This window comes from Andrographis paniculata, unplaced genomic scaffold, assembly GCF_009805555.1.
Source record: "Andrographis paniculata isolate CXL003 unplaced genomic scaffold, ASM980555v1 Contig71END, whole genome shotgun sequence".
NCBI classification, from domain to species: Eukaryota; Viridiplantae; Streptophyta; class Magnoliopsida; order Lamiales; family Acanthaceae; genus Andrographis; species Andrographis paniculata.
Window position 1 is genome coordinate 6,349,693 of NW_026137608.1, and position 22,165 is coordinate 6,371,857.

Here is a 22,165-nt window from a genome sequence, read left to right on the forward strand (position 1 = left end):
TATTGAAAGTTTGTCATTTTTTATTTAGTCCGTCCCAAAACAAGGTTACTATTTCTTAATTTAGTAATTGTATTACGTACTTAACATAATAAATACATTTTCAACTTACATTATATTACACAAATGTCATTACTTTTATATTACACAATAATAATAGGGGTATTTTCGTCTTTTTCACTATAATCTATTATAATACTAATATTAAAAAATTTACGTGTAAAAAGTAAACGACAACCTTACACTGGGACAGTGGAAGTATTAATATTTTATAAATAATGGCACAATCAAATTAAAAAAGAAAAAAAAGAAAAAAGACAATTTTGTTTTCAAACTTATTTAGTTTTTAATAGTTTTATTTGCAATATTAAATTAAAATAAAAAATAACCAAATGTTTATTCTTATTGTATATTAATTAAATAGAGAAGATCAATTGAAATATGTTCTATCTTTACATATTGTTTTTAATTTAAGAATAAAATGTAATATAATAATAACTATATTAATATATATTTGAATTCATCTTTCTTTTGAGAAAAAATATTGAGTATATATAATTCTATATGTATATATATATATATAACATTTGGTGTGTGATATGTGTTTTGTAAGATTAGGATATATTTGCTTCGTATTTTATTTTATTTTAGTTTGGTTTAGCTATATTTATATTTTATATTTTTATAAAAAAAAATTATTTTTTAAAAAATTTATTTGAGTTAAAAATCAAACAATTATCTTAATTTTGATTGTTTTATATGTAAAATAATGATTGTATGCAAAAAAAAAAAAAAAACTTATATTTTGTCACAATCCACTCCTACACTATCAGATCTCCCTATAATTTTTATGCTTATAAAAGATGTTTTTGTTTGTATCTAATTTTATTATTTTTTGTAATGCTACATCTGTCCGACTTTAAGGGTTATATTTATAATATAATACAAATAAAAAAATGAGCAAAAAAAAAAAAACTTTTATTAATATCTTATAATACTGATATATCAAAAAAATATAAATATAACCTTTAAAGGTGGACATAGAAAATATTATATTTGATGATAAAAATAATACTATCAAATGTTTTGAATTGCATGAAAAAAATAAAAAATAAAATAAATCAATATAATATAGCCAAACTTACCACGTTAATTAACATTCAAAATATTAAACCATTGAAGTCAGCAAATTGTATAATTGTAACTAATATGTTGTTGTTTTTAATAATCACTTCGTCTAACTACAAAATATACATATTTTTATTTTGGAACGTCCAATTAAAAAATAACTATTTCATTAAATATCCAAAACTTCTTCACAAATACCGTTACTTTACACCACATCATTACTTTTATACCAAAAAAATAAAGACAAAAATGTCATTATATTATTTTTATCTACTAATTATAATTAAAATATTATTATTTCTTAAACTTCGTGTCAAAAATAAATATATACTTGTTATTTGAACGGATGAAGTATAAATTAATTTAATTTAAAACAATAAATTGATAATATAATAACAATATATACCATGTGTTATATAGTATATACATTATGTTCTACAATATAAAATAACTTGTGAATAATAATTCAATAAAGTATTTTTTTTATCCAGTACAATGAAAATATGTTAAAAATACCTCCGTGAAAGATGATGATGTGGAGGTTGGAAGATAATACTTCCTTCGTCCCATATCTATATATTTATTTGCTTTTTTATGGAGTTTTAAAAATATTAGTATTATATTGAGATAAAGTATAAATAAAGGTAAAAAGATAAAATTAACCCAATTAATATTGTATGATATAAAAATAATAATATTTGTGTAATATATTGTAAATTAAAAGGGTATTTGTAATGTTCGGTAAATAGTACAATTACGAAAAAAAATAAAAAATAAATACTTTGTTATAAGACGAACCAAAATAAAAAAATAGATAGATTGTTAAGGGACCAAGAGAATATAATTTTATTTATATCTTTGTATACATATTTTAAAAAAAAAATATTTATTAGTTTCTCATAAAAATATAATATTAAGGAATAGTGAATCAAAAGGCAAATAATAAATATGTATATTATTGTATTTAGGCCAAAAAAATATGTGTAAAACAAATAGTTTGAACTCATCATCTCACACAACTTATACATTTTATATATAATAATTAATAATGTTGCAAAATAAATATTTAAATATGCTGGGTTATGATTTTAAATATATATAACAAAATTGTATTATTTATCTATAAAATATTATATTAAAATATTATTTAAAATAAAATTAAGATTAAAAAATACTATCTTGTGTATTTTTATAAATCAACTCCAATGTTCAATTTTTATTTTCATCCGTCTTGTTTATTTTGTCATTTTTATTTTTTAAATTATACATTTTAATTTTATTTTAATTTTAAATTTTTTTTATTTTAATTAGACTAATTAATTATTTTAATTTTAATCTATAATTTTTTTTTTAAATTTTACGATAATATTTTTTTAATATATTTTTAATTAATTACTAATTATACTAGTAAATTTCAGAGAAAATATTATTTTTATATTTACTATTAAAAAAATCAATTTAATATCAAAGATTGATTTGTGATATAGGAAGTATTATATATATCCTAATGAGGTAAATCAAATGGTACTGATTTGTCCTAATTATAAGTAACCCTACACTATAATACATACTTACACATATAAATATATTTGACTTCAAATACACTCACCTTAAATACATATAGAGTTATATACAAATTAATATCCATATACATACATACAAACGTATATATATATATATATAGAGAGAGAGAGAGAGAGAGAGAGTACATTCTATTGGGATGTATATATAGAAGTGTAGTTGCAGAAATGCAAATGTAAATGCAATCCTGTCACAGCCCTTTCAGACAGCATACATCCTTTCCACTGTTTCCCCATCCCCTCTCTCTCTCTATCCTTTCTCTCTCATCCCATCTCATCTCGCTCCACAATTATTAGTATTTCTATTGTTTTTCATTTGAGAAACATCATCAAACTTCACTAAAGAAGCATCCCTCTGGTCTTTCCCCCTTCGCTTTCCACACTCTGCTCACCCTCAACTTAGCACACCACACAACTCATATAGAGATAGAGAGAGAAAGAAACAAAATGGGAGCAGTAGCAGTACTACCTGTGATACTTTCTCTCTCTCCAACCATCCAACTCCTCTTCTTCTTCCTCCTCCAAGCTGCTTCTTCTTCTGTCCCCAAATGCTGCAGCAGCACTGCACCCCATTTGTCTCACTAGTCACCTCTGCCCTTCTTCTCTCACTCCTGCTCTCTACTGCTCCTGCTCCTTTATGGATTTTGGGGCTGTTCCTTTTGATTCTCTGCTCACTCCCAACACCATCAACACTGCCCCTGCCATAGACATTAATAATAATGGTAAACTCAGGTGGGGGGTGGGGGGTGGTGGATCAGGATCTGGATCTGGTGGGTTCTTGAAGCTGGAGGGGGAGACCCCAATAAATGAAGAAGAAGAAGAGGAAGAAGAAGAGGAAGAAAAAGATCATCAGTTTAAAATAGCCAAAACTTGCTCCAATTCTTCATCCTTTGGCACCATTAGAGGTGCTGCTGCTCCTGCAAGATTTAATGTTAATGGCAATGGCAATGGCACTGATTCCTACCACTACAATCACCATATGCTCAGCTTCTCCTCCCCCAACTCACATACTCTCACATTCCCCTACTACAGAAACAATGGTTAGTCCTCTTCTCCTTCTGCACCATTAAATAAATGTACCCTCTGTGTGTGTGTGTTTATGGTGATGGGGGGGGGGGGGGGGGGGGGTTTACAGAGATTAGTTAAAACCTGCTGATGCTGTTGTTGTTATGAGGTCTTTTCATGACAACCTGTGCAGCAGGCAGGCAGGGGGAGGGGGGGGGGGGGTTTGTTATCCATTACACACCCACACCCTTCTTGTTCTTTTCTACTGTTCTCTGGTTTTTATGGCATAACCAAATATATACACAAGAAAGACTCTTTTTTGAACAAATATAGATATAGGGTTTCAACAGTAACAGTGGATTGATTAATTTTAAAGCATAAAGTACATACCTTGGGGTTTATTTGAGTGGTGTTTTAAAATTATTTACCAGGTAGGGATGTTGCTGTTTCAGGGTATGGCTCTACAGGGAAGAATGGCGGAAATATGGTGTCAGTATTCAGAGGGCCTTTCACTCCATCGCAGTGGATGGAGTTGGAGCATCAAGCTTTGATCTATAAATACATCACTGCAAATGTTCCCATACCTAATCATCTCCTCAATCCCATCAGAAAAGCTTTCGAATCGGCAGCTGCAGGTTTCCCTCCCTTTGCAGCTCTCAGATCCAATGCCTGTAAGTGTCACTCATCATCATCATCAGATAATCAATTTAGAAACTGGAATGATTCGATCTGAGTTTTAATAACATTATGTATGTATTACCTCTTTTGTGCAGTGGGATGGGGTGCTTTCCATCTGGGATTTGCCAGCACTGATCCGGAGCCGGGGCGGTGCCGCCGGACGGACGGCAAGAAATGGCGGTGCTCGAGGGATGCGGTAGCCGATCAGAAGTATTGTGAGCGGCACATGAACAGAGGCCGCCACCGTTCAAGAAAGCCTGTGGAAGGCCAACCTGGCCATTCCGCCACCGGAAGCACCACCACCACCACAAACACTGCCACCGCCGCTAACACTAGCAAGCTGACTCCGATGGCGGCAGCCGGTGGTGTGTCCAACAGTCTTGGCCGTAACCATCAGCTCACTAACCTGCAGCCTGGGATCAACAGGTGAATTTAGTACTGCTCTGCCATTGAAATGTGTAGTAAATGATATAAATGTTAGCCTCACCTTTGATTATTGTCTGCCTTTGTAGGAGTCTTCCGAACGGCGGCGAAAACTCAGATGGGGCGACGACTGCGTATCAGCACGAGACAGTCCTGCTGATGATGTCTCCAAAAAGTGGCAGTCTTATGAAGGATAACAACAATGCATACCAAGATTCATTGCGGCCCGAATTTGGATTAGTTTGCTCGGATTCGTTGCTCAACCCCTTGAATAAGAGCTCATCTCTGGTCCACAACGATAACAAGAGCCACCATAATTCACTCCGGGAGTTCATGAATCCGCAACCCGACAGAACTCAGCTATCGATTTCCATTCCCATGGCGACGACCAACTACCTGTCGAATGAAAAACTCACAGCCTCTCCACTCAGGCTATCCCATGAGCTCGAAATGGGATTAGGTGTGGGCTCGACAGTGGCTGCCAATGGCCACCACCGGCAGTCAACTGATTGGGTTCCGATTTCTTGGGAGCCGTCAATGGGAGGACCCCTTGGGGAGGCTCTACACACCACCACAGGCGAATGTCGGAACACTAAGCCTCTCAACCTCATCGATGGCTGGGATAATAGTCCTCGGATTGCCTCGCCATCCCCGACTGGGGTCCTCCAGAGGGGCACATTTGGCTCACTATCCAACAGCAGCGCCGGCAGCAGCCCAAGCCGGCCGACACTCGAAGGGGCCAGTCTTTGCAATGGCCTGCTGAATCCATACTTGCCTGCAATCTAAATCCCAGAAAACCATATCATTATGATCATCTAAAAATCCAATGCTAGCTGTAATTTGTTAATTTCTTTCAAACACTTTCTTTATCACTGTGTCTGTCTGTCTATTTGTCTCATTGTTAGGAAGTTCAGTGTTGTTGGTTCAGTAGGTGAGATTTCAGAAGACTCACATTCATGGCTATCTCTATCGATCTATCTATATAAATATAATATCTGATCTGGTATGAACTTGAATCGCATCATCTTGTACACTGTAGTTTGGTAGATTGGTTCTATCATCATTTCTGCTCAAGGTTGGTTGGAGGGAAGCATGCTGGTGGGTGGGAGGATGGGTGGGGAGGGGGGATTTGGGGGTGTACGGACAGTGGTGGGGTACAGACTTATTACAAACTCTCTTATCATCCTACTCATAAATAGCTGTAATAATTGGGAGTTCTTGGCTTTTCTGTAAAGGGAAAATGCATCATCATAATCATCTACTGATAAAATCTGTGAATGAGTGTGTGATAGGAAAGAAGAATCAAGTTGATTCAAGATGGGAGGCCATGGCCATGGCCATGGCCATGTGGTTGTCACTGTCTGTTAGGACCAGTGAGATCTTATTCGAAATTTTGAGAAATCTTTCTTTTAATAGCTCCAGTCTTTTATCACACACAAGGTAAGGCAAGGATGACTTCACCCACAATTAGGACACCCTTCCCCTCCCTTCCCTTCAACCTGAAGATTTCAAATTTTGGGTGGAAATGGAAATGGGGAATCCAATATCTTTAATGGCTAGGCCAAACTTTCAGACTTCTATGCATTACTTCAAATTAGAGCTATTATTTCCATTCAATTAAGTAACCTTATTTTTGAATTTGACTCAAATTTTATTAAGCCTAGGTCAAGTTTACATACTTGTTATTTTCTATGATCGAGGTCAAGCTTGACTATTTATTTTGATTAACAAATGGAGTTTAAGCTAACAACTTACAACTCTAGTCTTTAAGCCTACAAGATTGACTTTTATTGTGATTAAGAAGTTGAATTTAACCCTTACAACTTATAAGCCTCGCATTCATGGTGATGACCTAATTATATACAATATATTATGTCTAATATACTGAATTTTTATTCAGAATAGTTCAAGTTTAAAAATACCTTAAAATGTATTAGAACACACCCTGTGTAACTGAGGCACCTCTTTTAACATATAATTAACTCTCACACATATGAAAATTATTTCGAACTACTGCAACTATTTGAATATAATCAATAACTGAAATCAACACACAAACTCCAGCTAACACTAGCTAAGAATCCCATCTTAAAATCTACAATGAATGATGGAAACAAACACCAAGAATCTACATGATCAATTAATATTCCCCGTACATAAACTTCAATTTGTTTCACTGCCACAATCATTCACTTCCCATTTTATTCCATATCGTCCAAATAAACTTTAATGATACTCAAATTTGATTGGTTGTGTTTTCATACAATATTACCACTGTGCATCTGTAGCGTACTGATACTCCCCCAAAAAATAGAATATCATATATCTATTTATTATATTTTCTATCTAAAATATAGCATTAAATAGATGTTTATACGGCATTTAACAAATGCTTCAATTCAAGAGTTTTACTATTCTCAAACAATGAAAACACAACCAAACAAATCTGTGACCCAATACGACATCTTCGAATGTGGAATGCAAGGAAATTACACAAGAGGAACTGAATAGAAGCACCTAAGACAAAATGTGAAAAAATATAGTGAATAGCAATACCTTCTTTTCTTTTTTCATATGGAAGATGTATGGGTAGTGCCACTAGCAACCCTCACAATACTGATGGATTCCAGTAAATTCTATGAATCAGTTCTTCAAGAGAATTGTTCCTGGTGTTGGATTCTCTTTCACTATGAATGCCTATCTGCATGTAAGGTGGACATCACAAGGTTGGATGAATGCACAAGCACCCATAATGTTCACCAAAATGTAGCGGTTGCACTGAGGAAAAACTGGGGATACCATTACAAAAGTCTTTCCATTTTATCAAATTCAAACGTGATCATTCCTCAATGATTGCATCCGCATTAAAACACTTATCAAGAAATCCATCTAATTTGAGCCTACTTTTGGCCATCAATATTTCAGAAACCTGCTAACATGCTTATAAGATGATAGAAACAATAAACGTGGTAATCAGAATCAGACTACACAGAAATACTGATGTAACTAAAACCTGAGCTCAAATATATGATGTGTAATGGCTGCATCAATGACTAGTTCTGTTATTGAGCTTGCAGCAGAGCCAGCCTCGACAGGTTAGTGACTTTCAATGTTAAAACAATCATTTCAATGGTATAAATGCCAAAAAATGGCTGCAGGAGAATTTCTTCTACCAAATCACAGATCACATTAGTTATGGAACTCAGTCTCAGAGCACATTCATCAAGACCACAATTTCAGTCCTTAACCTGAAATATATTATCCATTGTAACCTAAGCTCATATACAATCATATCAATGCAGCTTACCATCATACAAGTATGAGGTTCGCGTCTCTCGATAGTACATATGGCTATGGTAAAACATCCAACACAATACATAATAAATACCTGTCGATCATAATGTAAGTATGATCAAGCTTACCATAATAGCTGCTTGATATGCCTTCCTGAAATCCTGAAAAGCTTTTCTTGTATAGAACAAAAATATTGCACACAAGATGTAGATTTCATATGGCCCCTAGCCAAATAAACTAACAGATTTCGATTAGGGGAAGATCTTTCTAGAACATGTGAACAAGATTTTTACAGCCATTAACAGACCACATCTACTACATATATCACAACCTTTAGTATTCACATAGCTCCCATCCAAGAACAGCAAAATTGAAGAATTCATTTAAGGAAGTTTCTGAAGTAAATGTTCACACCTCCTCATTTCCATACAGAGAAAAACTGTAGTTTGAGATAAAAATGATAAGAAAAATAGCATAACTACAATTTAACTTTGCAACATTTTTATTTACCAGCAAAAGTTGATTGACCAAAAAATTCAGTCTACCATATCCATCATCAGATTCATCTACTTAGGAGCAGTCAGAAATAAAACTACAGAACAGGCACAAATGGATTTTTTTTAGCTGCTACTCTTCACCCCCACCACCATGTCTCCAAGGATTGAGAGCTTCTCGCATAGCCTGAGCTTCAGGTGTACTCTCCCATGCCCTCTGCTCCGCCTCCAAAACTGTCACTTTGTCATCTGCTCAATATTTCAAACAAAACGTTAATTAGATGTTGCCCAAATTAAACCTCTAAATTCTAAATTCGCACCGCTCTCCCAATCGTGGAGATTGAATGCCAAATGAAATCGATAGTTATTCATTCTTTCTCGAAATTGTCCGAAATTTTGTCGAGAAAACAGCAATTTCGAGTAGAAATCATAAAATAAACTTTAGAATCCGAAAGAAAGTGTAATATTAACATTAAAAAAAATAAAATAAAATGTAAGCTCTAGCACATACGGAAGCCAGATTTGACCATGAAAAGCTCCATGGAAGCTCCGATTAAAGCTGAAAAAATTGATATCTTCAAACACCAGTCCGAAAACCTCATTCTTTTGCCAGATTTGTGCAAGTGAATCGTCTGTTTGTAACGGATAAACAGGGAACGATTTAAGTCGTTTGATCGAAGATTCCAGTCAATAGCAAATTTAACGTAGCATGCAGGAAAGAGCAGAAGTGGAGGAACACAAAATGGCGGCGGCTCAGGGTAGGTGCACGGCGGCAGTGAAGGGTGCGATAGAAGGCCATATATTCTGTGTCCATATGCTGATCATTTCATAATTTTATAAATTTTTAAGAAATGTTTAATTAAATTAATCTAATTGGTTTTATTAATATATATAGTTTTAATTATATTTTATTAATATATAATATCCACCGGCTAACTCCCTAATAATAGCCTTCAAACTTACATATATTACACAAATAACAAAGAACCTTAAGTCGACAAAATACACGTACCTCAGAGAAGAGTGATGAGAATGAAGATGAGAAGCGCAGCAACGATGGAATATTTAAGTGCGGCCACCAGAATCGCCGCCGATATCACAAACAGCTGCCACAGTACCTGCACGCTCGCCCACGTCAGCAGCCCCGTTAACCCGACGGCCACGATGTTATCCGGATCCGGATCCAGAACCAGATCCTTCCATTTCAAATTCCATCTCGGCCCTCCGTTCCTCCCCGCATCTCCGCCGTCCGCCAACCGCCGCCCATCATTTCCGCCGTCGTCGGCGCGGATTCGAAACTGCCTCGGATTCAGAAACTGGAATTTCGGAGAAGGTAGAGTGTATGGGTGGATTCGCAGCGGAGGGAGATGGTTGGACTTGGAGGTCAAAAATGGCGCCGGGGAAAATATGGCTTGAGGAGATGCGAACCCTAACATTGGACTGTTAATTTCAACGGCTCTTTATGGGGTATTTGGGAAAATCTCAAACCAGCGAGAGAGCTAAAATTAGGGCAAATTTGGGGATGAAATGATCCTGTGCGTAAAGAGGTGATGAAAATATAAAGTGCTATAAATTAAATATTACTACTATAAAAAAAAATAACATTTCAAACCACATATAGTTCCAAAATTTAGAAGTAACAATTATATTTTTCTATTTTTATAAATTTATTAAACTATAATTTGCCTTGTCAACGTAGTTTAGAAAATATTATTATGAAATGAAAAAAGTTACTATATTAAAAATTAATTTAACTTCAAAATATCATGTTGAGAGGTATTAAAATATAAAACAAAATCATAATTCTTTTTTGGATAATATAATGAGTCCAGGCCTCCGAATTCAATCCACACATCATTTATAACCTATTTTGAGGTTGTTTTGGATAAGAAAAAATTGAAGTGTTATTTTACAGCTTCATTTTATTTTTTGTTTGACTATGATATATGGTGAAAAAGTCTACCAGAAACAGAGTTTACATAACAAATTTTTACTCAGTATTATTTACTTTTTTTTTTTTAAATTATTACATCAAATATATATATAAATATTATTTTTTCAAAATACTCCAATGTAATGTTTCATATAATATGAGTGTATTACTGTAAATACGAAAATTTAAATAAAATATAATTAATAAATAATTAAAAAATAAATTAGTAAAAATAATTATTATTTTATAAAAATAATTATAGATTAAAATAAATAAATAATTTAATTAAAATTAAAAAAATTATAAAATTTAAAATTCAATTGAAGTGCATAATTATATTTTCAAAAATAAAAAAAACAAATTATGTAAAACGAGTATCTCCTAAATTTATATCATTACTAATTATAATAAAATAATAAAATCAGTATTTAATTATTATTTTTCGTTCAACTCATATTTATGTACCTTACTTCCAACAATAACACTTAACTATCTTATTACTTTATCATTTTTTAATAAAATATTCAATTTTTCTTAATTTTTAATTTTTTAAACTCATTTCTTTAATTTTTAATTTACTTTGCAAGAATTACCCAACTACTTCATTACTTTTATTAATTTTATAATAAAATATTTATTTTTCCCTGAATGTTCTATTTTTAATTTTTATTTTTTCGGACGGATGAGAGTACCAAATTAAAATTTAAAAAATAAACTCCAAAAACTCTTGTCTAAATGGAGGCTAGTTGCTTATTATAATAAACAACGATGAGAAGATCCACAAATTATGATTGTAGATGTGAGCGTAACCTTCATTCCTCGACGATAGTCGAATGCAGGCTTTGAGACAACACCAATATTCAATATTAGGAGTACCTGAATCAGCGTAGCAACATCGTCATATTTTGCTACGTTACTTATTTTTGTAACTCCTTCAAACTCGAAATGTGTAAAGATTGAAGAAATATTAACAGAAATGATATCATCACGATCGACAATAGCACTGAAGGCACGCCATTTCGAAAGCAAGAACAGTCAGTAATTGCAAAGATCAAGAGAATAACTGATGTTTCTATAGAAAAACTCCATACTAAAGCAAAATACGACATAAAAACAGGAAAAAACTGAACAATGAAACCTTCGATCGAACCAAAAAAATAAAAAGGAAGCAATCGCTACAAAATCACAGGAAAATCAATTGAAGAATATGTGAGCTCATATTCTATGGGTGTAGAAAAGGTCTACAAGCTGGGCGACAGCATTCAGAACGAGGAATTATTTTATAATCATCGCTCACCAACACAAACGTCATAAATTGTTAAATTCTAATCGAAGTTTGAGAGATGAACAATCAAGCAGATGTAATTCACTCTCAAAACTTCATCGATTACATCTAAAGCACAAAAAATCATGAACAAGTTCACGATCTAACTTACCCGATGAGCCGAAGAACGCACAGGTGCCTGGGTGCTACAAGCCTCTTATATACAGATGGAAATGGTACGGAGAAACCCTAATGGTAGATTTTGGGCTGATAAAGCCGAGGCCCATTAATGGCCCAAAACGTTGCTATTTGTTAGCGGCCGGCCCAGTCAATTAATGACCCATCGAATTCATTAGCGGTAAACATTTCGGATTTTTGACTCCTGCTAGGGTTCATCTTTCCCAAAATCGATCGAATTTGATTAATCCCGAGTCGATATTCCCCATTTCCCCGCGATCTGCTATACGGTAAAGTTCAATTTTTTCTTTGTGAAATGAGGCTCTTTGAATGAAATGTTTAATTTTTCAAATTCGTATGTCTATTTGGGATTTTACGGGTGGTGGATTTTTCGTTAATAATGAATTGCTTGCATGTTCTTTAATTTGAGTTTTGGTTTGAAACATAGGTGCTTTCCTCACGCCTGAGCTGATTTATTTTCGAATTTTACTGGATATTGCCTTCTGCAGGTCTTGTGGAGTGTTCATTGTATAAGCTGAAGGATTGCAGGCATGGATAGTAACCCTCCGTCTTCGGGTTCACAGGTATTGCTAAACGTATAGTTGATTCTGTGCCGTAGGGCGTTTGATTTATCAAAATTGAAATGTCTAATCATGTCATGTATATGTGCCTGCTCTTGTGCCGTGTGTGTGTGCTATAGAGTTGGGTTTTGTATACAAAGTAAATTTTTTGAATGAGTCATCGTGGTGATTATCTATGAGAAGAAATTTGATGTTGGTGTTAAACAGATAAGTTAGATGACATATCTGATATTGACTGCTTGTTTTGTAATTGAGTATATTCTTAACCATTAATTTGATTATCTTGTTTCTGATTTTTTTGGATATTCTCGAGTATGTTAACAAGATTTATGAAACTAGATACATGTAGAGTTAATGTCTTTTCTGGGTTTCTAATCTTGTTTCGCTTTTGTTTACCTCTTATAGTCGATTTGGTCACATCCTCCACCTGGGTCTATGGCCCCTCAAAGTTTTGCTCCTCCCTATCCTATGCAAGTATGTATCTCTGAACATTTTTTATTTGACTTCATTTTGTTTTGAAATTACGATTTGGCTAAGTTAAATACATATTGGTGCATGCATATGTTATAGTTCCGTCCTGCAGCTCAGTCACCCCAAGTGCAACAATTCATTCCCCCACCAGCTACGCAGCAATTTCATCCAGCAGGACAAGCGCAAAATCATGGGATGCCTCCTGGGCAAAGCCAACCACTTCCATTTTCTCAGTCAGCACAACAGTTTCTGCCGCAGACTGGGCATACTGGACCACCTTCATATCCTCAACCAAGTATGAATAATACACAAAGCATGTTGCAGCCTCAGCCTACTCTACCAAACCATGGGGTTGCATTCTCAACATCATACACTGTGAGATATTGGCCATTACGTTCTTCATTCTGTGGCAGATAAGTTTGAAATTATCTGATTGGTTTGTTTGTTTGTTTGTTTCCAGTATGCGTCATCTTCTTTTGGCATGCCTCAGAGTAGCATTGGCCTATCATCGCAATTTCAACCTTCATCCCAGATTACTACTCCTGTTGTACCTTCTGGAGCCCAACCATGGGCCCACTCAGGTCAAAGTGCACCTGTTGTTGCGCCGATGCAGCAACCCGGTCAACAAAGTTTCCCTATCAATGCTAATGCAATGGTATTGTTGCTGTTTAGTTGTCCTTTTCCTTTCTGCATTGCAGTTTAATGCAATAGGCTAATTTAAACTTAGTATATTTTTTGCATAGATCATCTCAAATTTACAGTCACATGGTTAATTATGTAGACACAATATAGTGTCAAGTTTTCCTTTTTTTATTAAACATGGATTATTGTTCACTGTATAGTGTTTATTATGAGAATGAACGTATGGTAATTGGTGATGCACTTTTTTGCTTTTCCCCACTTCATTAATGCCCAAATTTTCGTAATTTTCTGTGTGGCTAGGAGTTGGTGTTTTTAAAGCATAAATTACCTCATTAAATATCAACATTTTACGCCTTCCCTTTCTTGACCTGTATGTAAAGAAAGAGAGATCTGGAGATTATATATATGTATATATATATTGAAGGATCTAAACATTGACTTGATATCCTTGTATGATTTGGTACACACTTACTTTTCAGATAAAACGTGTATGCTTTATATGTTTTTCTGTCATTTGGAACTTTGTTGTTGCTGGTAAATAATGGTACCTGATTTTTATTGATTGAGGCTTTGTTTAAATGAATTTAATTTAAAGGGTTATGGTGGTGTTTTATATTGAATATAATTATAACCCAATGCGGCTCATTTTCACTTCATTTACCTTATTATAGTAAACAATATGGTATTTAATTATCCTTCTAGATTCTGTTTTTAAGTAGAATTATTTTGTAATGTTTCAGACTGCTACTAATTCTGGTACCCCTCAACAATCTGCTTCTGATTGGCAAGAATTTGAGGCGGCTGATGGAAGAAGGTAATTTATCCTCACGCGACTCTGTAACTTGTTAATGCAATTCACTTTACGAACAGGGAACTCGAACCTTTGACATTTCTGGGGACCTGGCTTGCCAATCATTGGTCCTTTGTTTTTAAAAAAATAAGAAAATATTCAAATCCTGTATAATACTGAAATTTTAATTCTTTTTTATGAATATATATGTTCTCAGATATTATTACAACAAGATCACAAAACAGTCCAGTTGGGATAAGCCTTCTGAATTGATGACTCCTCTTGAGGTGAGTTTTTTGATGTGGTACTTTTTCAAGAGTTCTTGCATCTGCCTACATCTTTTGTCGATAGCAGCTTATTTGCTTTGGAGTTGTGTGAATGCTGATCTATACTGTGGATTTGCAGTCTCATAATGCTTAAGATTAGTTCATGTGTATTGTCGTTTATTTGCATATCCTTCCACTGGTTTGTAGATGTCATTGGCAAGTCAGGGGATTATAACGACTGCTCTTTGTCCTCACTTTGAAGGCGGTTTCACTTTCTCAAGGCAGGCAACAATTTGCTATTTACGTTTAACCTGTACTGTTGGGAATTTTATTTTTAAATAAATTCTATGGCATTCTTTGGATGCTTGGTGGCCTATCTTCACTAGGACAGTTGTTTGATTTTGGGAGCACATGCACGAATTGATGACACTGCTAGATGTAACTGATTAAAAAGGAAATGTTCAACTAAAGTTGTGCATTATTTTGTCATGTGTTCCTCGGTTCTTTCTACTATAAGGTTTATGGAGGTTGTTTTACTATATCACTTGAGTGTAATGATTTTGATACCGTAAGTGTTACAGTTCAAAGCATGAGCTGCGACATCAATGCTAAAACACAATGCTTTGAACTGTAATCATTATATTTCATCAAGCACTCTTGTCGGCCAGTAAAGTTATGCATTATTTTGTCATATGTTTTACTTTTATTGGTTGTTCCACATTATGTTTTAGCCTTTTCTCTTTCATCAATTCATTGCTTTATGAATACTGGACAATTTGTGAACTATTTGCATACTCCCTATTGGTCTGATTAATATCTATTCAACTGAGGACCTTTGTTTTGACAGAGGGCGGAAGCGTCGACTGTTTGGAAAGAATTTACAACTCCTGAGGGTAGAAAGTAAGTATAACTGGAAATTCTGTTTTACTACTACCCTCGAATCTGCAATCTTTCAGTGGTCTTGCTTGAATTTTTGACTAATTTACATCAAAATATTTCGATGGAAATTTAACAGGTATTATTACAACAAGGAAACAAAGCAATCCAAATGGACAATTCCTGATGAGTTGAAGGTTTGTGGGAGAAAAAGCTCTTCTATAGTTATTTTCTTTCATTTGTAATTAAATCTTGTAAATATCCTACCAGTTGGCTCGTGAAAGGGCTGAGAAGGCTGCTGCAGAGGGAGTACACCCAGAAATTAATAATAGCTCTGGTGTGCCTGCCACTGCTAGTGGAACTTCTGTTGAACAACCAATTTCTACCACATTGACCGGGGTTGGACTCAGTTCTAGTCCTGCCACAGCTGTATCCAGTGGTCTTGATGCTAATGCTTCTACTGTAAAGGTTTCTGAATCATCAGCTGTTCCTGCAGCAGAGACTTCTACCACCAGCACCCCTGGGTTGCAAGCACCGGGAGATGCTGTGGCATCCTCATCCTCTGAATTTCCTGGAAGTTCAGATGTTCCTGCATTGTCAAGGACCAAGTCTACATTAGCGTATGGAGCTTCAAATTGATTTTGGCTTCATTTTTTTTTTCTTTAAAAATTTTCTGAAAGGTTTTATGATTTCTAACGTGAAATTATTTCAGCACCAGCATGGAAAGTCCATCTTCTCACATTGGAAAAGGTTCCTTAGGTGTATCTTCAGTCCAGGAAATTGAGGTATGATAGTTAGTAGAATTCCCATTTATGGAAATTTGTACACTCAATCCTGTATTGGATCTATGCCACCATTTTATTTATTATTTCATCCAGCAAAAATCCTCTTGCTGCTGCTCCTACATTGCCTTTTCTCCTCTCTCCCCCATCCTAATGCTTCATTATTGTATCCTTTCTGTCTGTCTCTCTCTCCCCCTCTTCCAACCTTCGCTATGGTGAACTTTTTAATTGAACAACCTTGTGATTGCTTGTTCTTCAGAGGAGTATTGGCTGCTTTATGGATTGCAATAGAGATATTTACTGTTGATACAACTTAACACACCCAATCGATGACAATGGACTATTCTCTTATTTTTCAGGAGGCAAAGAAAGGAATGGCTGTTTCTGGGAAAACAAATGTTACACATGGGGAAGAGAAAACAGTTGATGATGAACCTATAACATATGCTACCAAACAGGTCATCACCTTGAGGTTTTCTATCACTTAAATTTAAAGCTGGAATGTGTTTTAAGAATCTTATGTTCTTTCAGGAGGCCAAAAATGCATTTAAAGCATTATTAGAATCTGCAAATGTTATGGCTGATTGGAATTGGGACCAGGTATATTAGATATTCTTCTCCATGTTTTTCCTCAAATAACTCTGAATTTTCTAATGTAAACACATTATCAGGCTATGCGGGTTATCATTAATGACAAAAGATATGGTGCTCTGAAAACCCTTGGTGAACGCAAGCAAGCATTTAATGAGGTAATTTATGCTTGAGCTTATTGATAATGCTACCATACTTTTATGATATACCAGCAGATTTGTGTTCGATTGCATTGTCAGACAAATATAATATTGATATTTGACCTTTTTCTATTTTGGTTGGTCACAGTACTTAATGCAAAGGAAAAAGGTGGAAGCTGAGGAGAGACGGCTCAGGCAGAGAAAAGCAAAGGAGGAATACATGAAGATGCTGGAAGTATTGAACTTCTCTCAGTAGTTTGTTTCTTAAATTTCTATGATTTGCTATATCTGCTTCTACCTTTATACATGTCATGAAGAAACATTTCTCTTGCATGCAAGAAAGTGCTATTTCACTGCTCATTACGTTGATATTCTGTAATTGTGCCCATATGCAAACACAACATTTTTTTTTTCATCTGTATTTGCTAGCTATAGCTGAGACTAATCAAATTTCCATTTTACTGTTAGGAATGTGAAGAACTGACATCATCCACACGGTGGAGGTTGTTCACTCTCTCTCTCTCTCTCTCTTGTTATATTATAGATATTGGGCATAAAGTATCCTATTTAACACCTTTTAATATTGAACAGCAAAGCGGTGACAATGTTTGAGGAGGATAAAAGGTTCAAGGCTGTTGAGCTAGAATCAGATCGTGAGGATCTCTTTAGAAACTACTCGATGGATCTTCAAAAAAAGGTAAACAATAATGTAATCTGCTTTCTTAGGTTCTTGTGAGTGCTTTGTAATGTTTATAATGCAGCCAGACACATGGATGTCTAGATATTGCTTAAGTTCAAATATATACATTTTGACGGATGTGCTTCCTGTAACAGCCTTCTGCATCAGATCACCTCAGCTCCTTCTTCCTTTAATATCTGAGCTCTAGTTTGTATGCAAAGTATGTTGGCAAAGTTCTACAATATCCTTGCACCTGATGTTTTTGTTGTTTTGTGTATTGTCCAGGAGAAGGCAAAGGCTCAAGAGGAGCATCGGAGATATAGGTTGGAATTCAGGCAATTTTTGGAATCCTGTGACTTTATCAAGGTATAATGAGTAATGGTTGTTAAGTTCTTATGCTTTTCATCTTTCTTGCAAATATATTATGTTCTCTGTTTTCTTCAATTTACCCTTATTTTATTTATGATGTTTAGGTTGACAGTCAGTGGCGGAAAGTACAAGACCTTTTGGAAGATGATGAAAGATGCACACGCCTCGATAAAATAGATAGGCTGGAAATTTTTCAGGTTGGAAACCATTCATTAATTTATCATTGATTTTCTACTGTGAGTCCATTTATACAAGAACTCATTTATGCCTTGTAGTCGATTTTCTCTTTGACATCATAATCTCTATGGTGACCTTAAGGTGTGTTCTTTTGGAATATTTTCCAAAATGTCTACTATTCACAAAATCACCCCCCCCCCCTCCCAAACACAAAATCAAGTAAAGCACTTAATTTTTTTATTTTTTACAAAACATTGTATCAATACTTATATATATAATATTATACAACTATTCCAATTCAAATGTTTTGCTATTCAAATACGAACCCCACAATCCCAACCCCCAAACAAACACACCCTAAATGTTTCCTAGTTGTAAACCTGGATCCTCTTTAAGTGTACGTATATCATTTGTACAATGGTGTATCTGTAACTGCAGTATTATATCCGTGATTTGGAGAAGGAGGAGGAAGAGCAGAGGAAGAAACAAAAGGTATTCAGTTGAGCAACTCCTATGTTAGTTTTTCTAATCTGCTTGCTGAGATAGATTATGTCTTGTCATCAAGGAACTATTGAGACGAGTTGAGCGTAAAAATCGTGATGCATTTCGCAAGATGCTGGAAGATCATGTTGCTGCTGGCACTGTTACTGCTAAAACTCACTGGCGAGATTATTGTCAGAAAGTATTTACCCTTTCTTTTGTTACTAGTTTCTTGTCATTGCTCCTCAGAAAATGTTACTCATATGTTACCCTATAATCTAGTCATTATCACAAATTAAATGTTACATAAACTTTATAGGTGAAGGATTCGGAGGCTTACCAAGCAGTTGCCTCAAATCTTTCTGGCTCTACTCCCAAGGATTTGTTTGAGGATGTTGTAGAAGAACTGGAGCAAAAGGTACTTTTTGGCCATTTTAAAGAAAAAACCCTGGAGCTAAAACTATACTACTTTATGGCCATTTATTTGTTTACCTGTCTGGCTACTCATGTTTTCAAATCAGAAGATGCTACAGATGTTTGGACTTTATTATGAGCATCCACACTTTTGTTATATTTGAGAATATTTTTCTTTCTGCATAGCCATCAGTTTCTTTCTGTTCCATTTTAATTTAATTTATTTGCATTCATAATTTTTCCATGCTTCTGACAATTGCTTACAATGGTTGTCAGTATGATGAAGACAAAGCTTATATAAAGGATGTTATAAAGCAGGAAAAGGTTGGACTCTTATGATTTATCTATCATCTATAATAAGTTGGTGTTTGTAATGCTTACTTAAGTGCATCATATTTTTGCCTCTAGATTACAATTTCATCTTCGTGGACATTTGAAGACTTCAACTCCTCTATTAAAGATAGCATGGACATCTCCATGATATCTGATATAAATCTACAGGTATTGATTTTAATACGTGCTTCCAAACAATGAGGCATAACAGTTGCTTTCCTTATTCTAGAAAACTGGTTATCTAAATTTTTAGCCAAAATTGGTTTCATGACTTCCAATTACCATCACAGTCATTTTTGCCTGGAACTTGGCAATATTCAATTTCTGTGACATGTCTGGGATGTGCGAACATTCCTTTACTTTTCAGCATAATATTGCCATTGGGTTCTTGCTTTGAACTATCTTCTGTTTATACTGTGGTACAGATGAGGCTAATGAGCTAGATTTGTCATGTACCCATACGGTCAAGGTTTACTGGTTCTTGTGCGTGGGGATAAAATGTTGTCTGTCCACCATGAAATGATCACCTTCTGTAGTGTTTATATCACTAGAAAACAGTAATGAAGATTGAGTAGGTTTTGAAATCAGCTGAATTTAAGACCAAAAAGTTAGTATCTGGATGATGTCCTTTACAAGTACTTACCCTACATTGTTACTGGACAATTGGAATGATCTTTGTTTGAAGCAAGGCTGCATCAAATGGTTTTACTAATATTGGTTTGAAACTGCAGCTTGTATATGAGGATCTAATTGATAGGGCTAAAGAAAAGGAAGAGAAAGAGGTCAAGAAACGTAAACGGTTGGCCAAAGATTTTACAGATCTATTGAGCACCATCAAGGTATGAGTTTTACTTCTCTTATGAGGGATATTATCATTTCTTGGTTGCATGTTATCATGCAGTGTAGTTTGGCCCCCAAAAACGCATAGGAAAAAAAAAAAAAAAAAACCAAAGGTAAAAATCTATATGACAAAGAAGTATAGTGCAATTTTATTTTTTATTTTTTTTTAAAAAGTAAAGTCTATATATTTGTGTCACAATTAAAGAATTACATGCACATCCAGATATACCTTTACTAATATAAGTTTATTTATTCTCTAAACTATCATTACCATTAGATATAATTACAACACCTGATTATTTTATATAGATATTATCAAACCAATAAATCAAAAACACAAGCTTTGCACCATACAAAAAATGTAACCAAACAAAGCCATTGTCTTTCCTATCCTTCTCAAACTTTATAGATACTTTGCATAACATGTTCTGTTTACTCATTATAGGAAATAAATGCGACATCTACATGGGAGGAATGCAAACAACTTGTTGAGGAGAGCTCTGAGTACAGGTAAACACTTCTCAGTTGGATATGTCATCCGTAACAATGGAATGTGGAGAACTGCATGCTCATGTTTCCTGAGAATTCTGTCATGCCAACTGTTTTTCAGGTCAATGGGAGAAGAAAGCTTCTGTGTGGAGACATTTGAGGAATATGTATCTCGCTTAAATGAGAAAATGAAGGACAAGGAGCGCAGACGGGAGGAAGAAAAGGTAATGCAAACCAGGATGCTTGTATAATTGGTTTACTCCTGCGAATGCTGGTGGCATTATTTAATTGTCTGCTTATGTATCTATTTTCCCTTTCAGGCCAAAAAGGAGAAAGATAGGGAGGAGAAAGACAAGAGAAAGGATAAAGATAGAAGGGAAAAAGAGAAAGAAAAGGAAAGGGAGAAAGATAGGGATCAGAGAGAAAAGGAGAAGTCTAAAGATCATGCCAGAAAGGATGAAGAAATCGAGGATGAGGATGATGTCGAAAGCTATGGACACAAAGATGACAAAAGAAGGGAAAAGGAGAAAGATCGGAAACATAGGAAGCGTCATCACAGCACAGCAGAAGATGTGAGCTCTGATAGAGAGGAAAAAGAGGAGTCAAAGAAGTCCCGCAGACATGGTAGCGACCGAAAGAAGTCAAGAAAGGTACATCTGGTTGCTAAGTTAAATTTTAGATTTTCAATGATAGGTTAACCTCAATGATCTGATGTGCTATAATTGTTTCTTTCAGCATGCATATTCTCCTGAATCAGATAATGAGAGTAGATATAAAAAATACAAAAAAGATCACCGGGATGAATCTCGACGAAGTGGCCCATACGAGGAGCTTGAGGATGGTGAGGTTGGTGAGGATGGGGAGATCCAATAATCATTTCAGGCCTTTTCCTGCCTTCTCAACTATTATCCATGACATTACTATATCATGGTATTTTACTGCAAAATCAACTGTTTTGCTGGATGATTAGATTGGTTCCCTATGCTTGTACTTTCCCTCCTCATTGGGTTCACTTTGTGTCATGAAAAATTTTCCTGCGGCAAAATACTGTTGGAGTTCTAATAGATATAATGTTTAAGTTGGCAGATGGGAGAAGCGGTCTGGCATGACCATCTTTGGCATCTGTTAATTCTTGCTAGTTATGCATTCATCAGCCTTTCAGAATGTTTTGGGAACAGTTTATGTAGTGTGGATGCTATATGCAGGCGCATAATATACATAGTATTACTTTTGTGCTTATAATTGTCTTAATTAGATTAGTGACATGTGCAA

The 22,165-nt window shown here is 34.7% G+C and overlaps 2 protein-coding genes, 2 long non-coding RNA genes and 1 other non-coding gene across 6 annotated transcripts; 2 read left to right on the forward strand and 3 right to left on the reverse strand.

The window, feature by feature from the left end:
• Window positions 1-2,898: 2,898 nt before the first annotated feature.
• LOC127264993 (growth-regulating factor 1-like) lies at window positions 2,899-5,827 on the forward strand. Of its 2 annotated transcripts, none has more exons than XM_051294623.1 (4): window positions 2,899-3,745; window positions 4,142-4,381; window positions 4,484-4,814; window positions 4,901-5,827. In XM_051294623.1, the coding sequence occupies exons 1-4, from the start codon at window positions 3,343-3,345 to the stop codon at window positions 5,595-5,597; spliced, it is 1,671 nt and encodes a 556-aa protein (XP_051150580.1). In that variant the 5' UTR covers window positions 2,899-3,342; the 3' UTR covers window positions 5,598-5,827. The 2 variants fall into 2 exon arrangements, with proteins under 2 accessions (XP_051150580.1, XP_051150581.1); XM_051294624.1 differs by having other exon boundaries at window positions 4,163-4,381.
• A 2,736-nt stretch (window positions 5,828-8,563) lies between these two features.
• LOC127265084 (uncharacterized) lies at window positions 8,564-9,231 on the reverse strand. The gene is made up of 2 exons (XR_007841881.1): window positions 9,111-9,231; window positions 8,564-8,848 (listed from the first exon to the last, which is right to left on the reverse strand). It is a non-coding gene; the product is annotated as an uncharacterized LOC127265084 (long non-coding RNA).
• Window positions 9,232-10,049: 818 nt separating this feature from the next.
• On the reverse strand, window positions 10,050-12,020 carry LOC127265085 (uncharacterized). The gene is made up of 3 exons (XR_007841882.1): window positions 11,969-12,020; window positions 11,343-11,408; window positions 10,050-10,132 (listed from the first exon to the last, which is right to left on the reverse strand). It is a non-coding gene; the product is annotated as an uncharacterized LOC127265085 (long non-coding RNA).
• On the reverse strand, window positions 11,742-11,831 carry LOC127265115 (small nucleolar RNA snoR8a). The gene has a single exon (XR_007841908.1). It is a non-coding gene; the product is annotated as a small nucleolar RNA snoR8a (small nucleolar RNA).
• A 119-nt stretch (window positions 12,021-12,139) lies between the features above and the next one.
• Window positions 12,140-22,135, forward strand: LOC127264789 (pre-mRNA-processing protein 40A). Its single transcript, XM_051294323.1, has 29 exons — window positions 12,140-12,263; window positions 12,483-12,557; window positions 12,960-13,028; window positions 13,125-13,400; window positions 13,486-13,680; window positions 14,408-14,481; window positions 14,675-14,744; window positions 15,571-15,623; window positions 15,739-15,796; window positions 15,870-16,219; window positions 16,312-16,384; window positions 16,741-16,839; window positions 16,913-16,981; window positions 17,053-17,130; window positions 17,261-17,347; window positions 17,581-17,615; window positions 17,704-17,809; window positions 18,077-18,157; window positions 18,265-18,357; window positions 18,776-18,829; window positions 18,903-19,019; window positions 19,137-19,235; window positions 19,508-19,555; window positions 19,640-19,732; window positions 20,296-20,403; window positions 20,850-20,914; window positions 21,015-21,117; window positions 21,214-21,543; window positions 21,629-22,135. The coding sequence occupies exons 2-29, from the start codon at window positions 12,525-12,527 to the stop codon at window positions 21,764-21,766; spliced, it is 3,054 nt and encodes a 1,017-aa protein (XP_051150280.1). The 5' UTR covers window positions 12,140-12,263; window positions 12,483-12,524; the 3' UTR covers window positions 21,767-22,135.
• The last annotated feature ends 30 nt before the right edge of the window (window positions 22,136-22,165 follow it).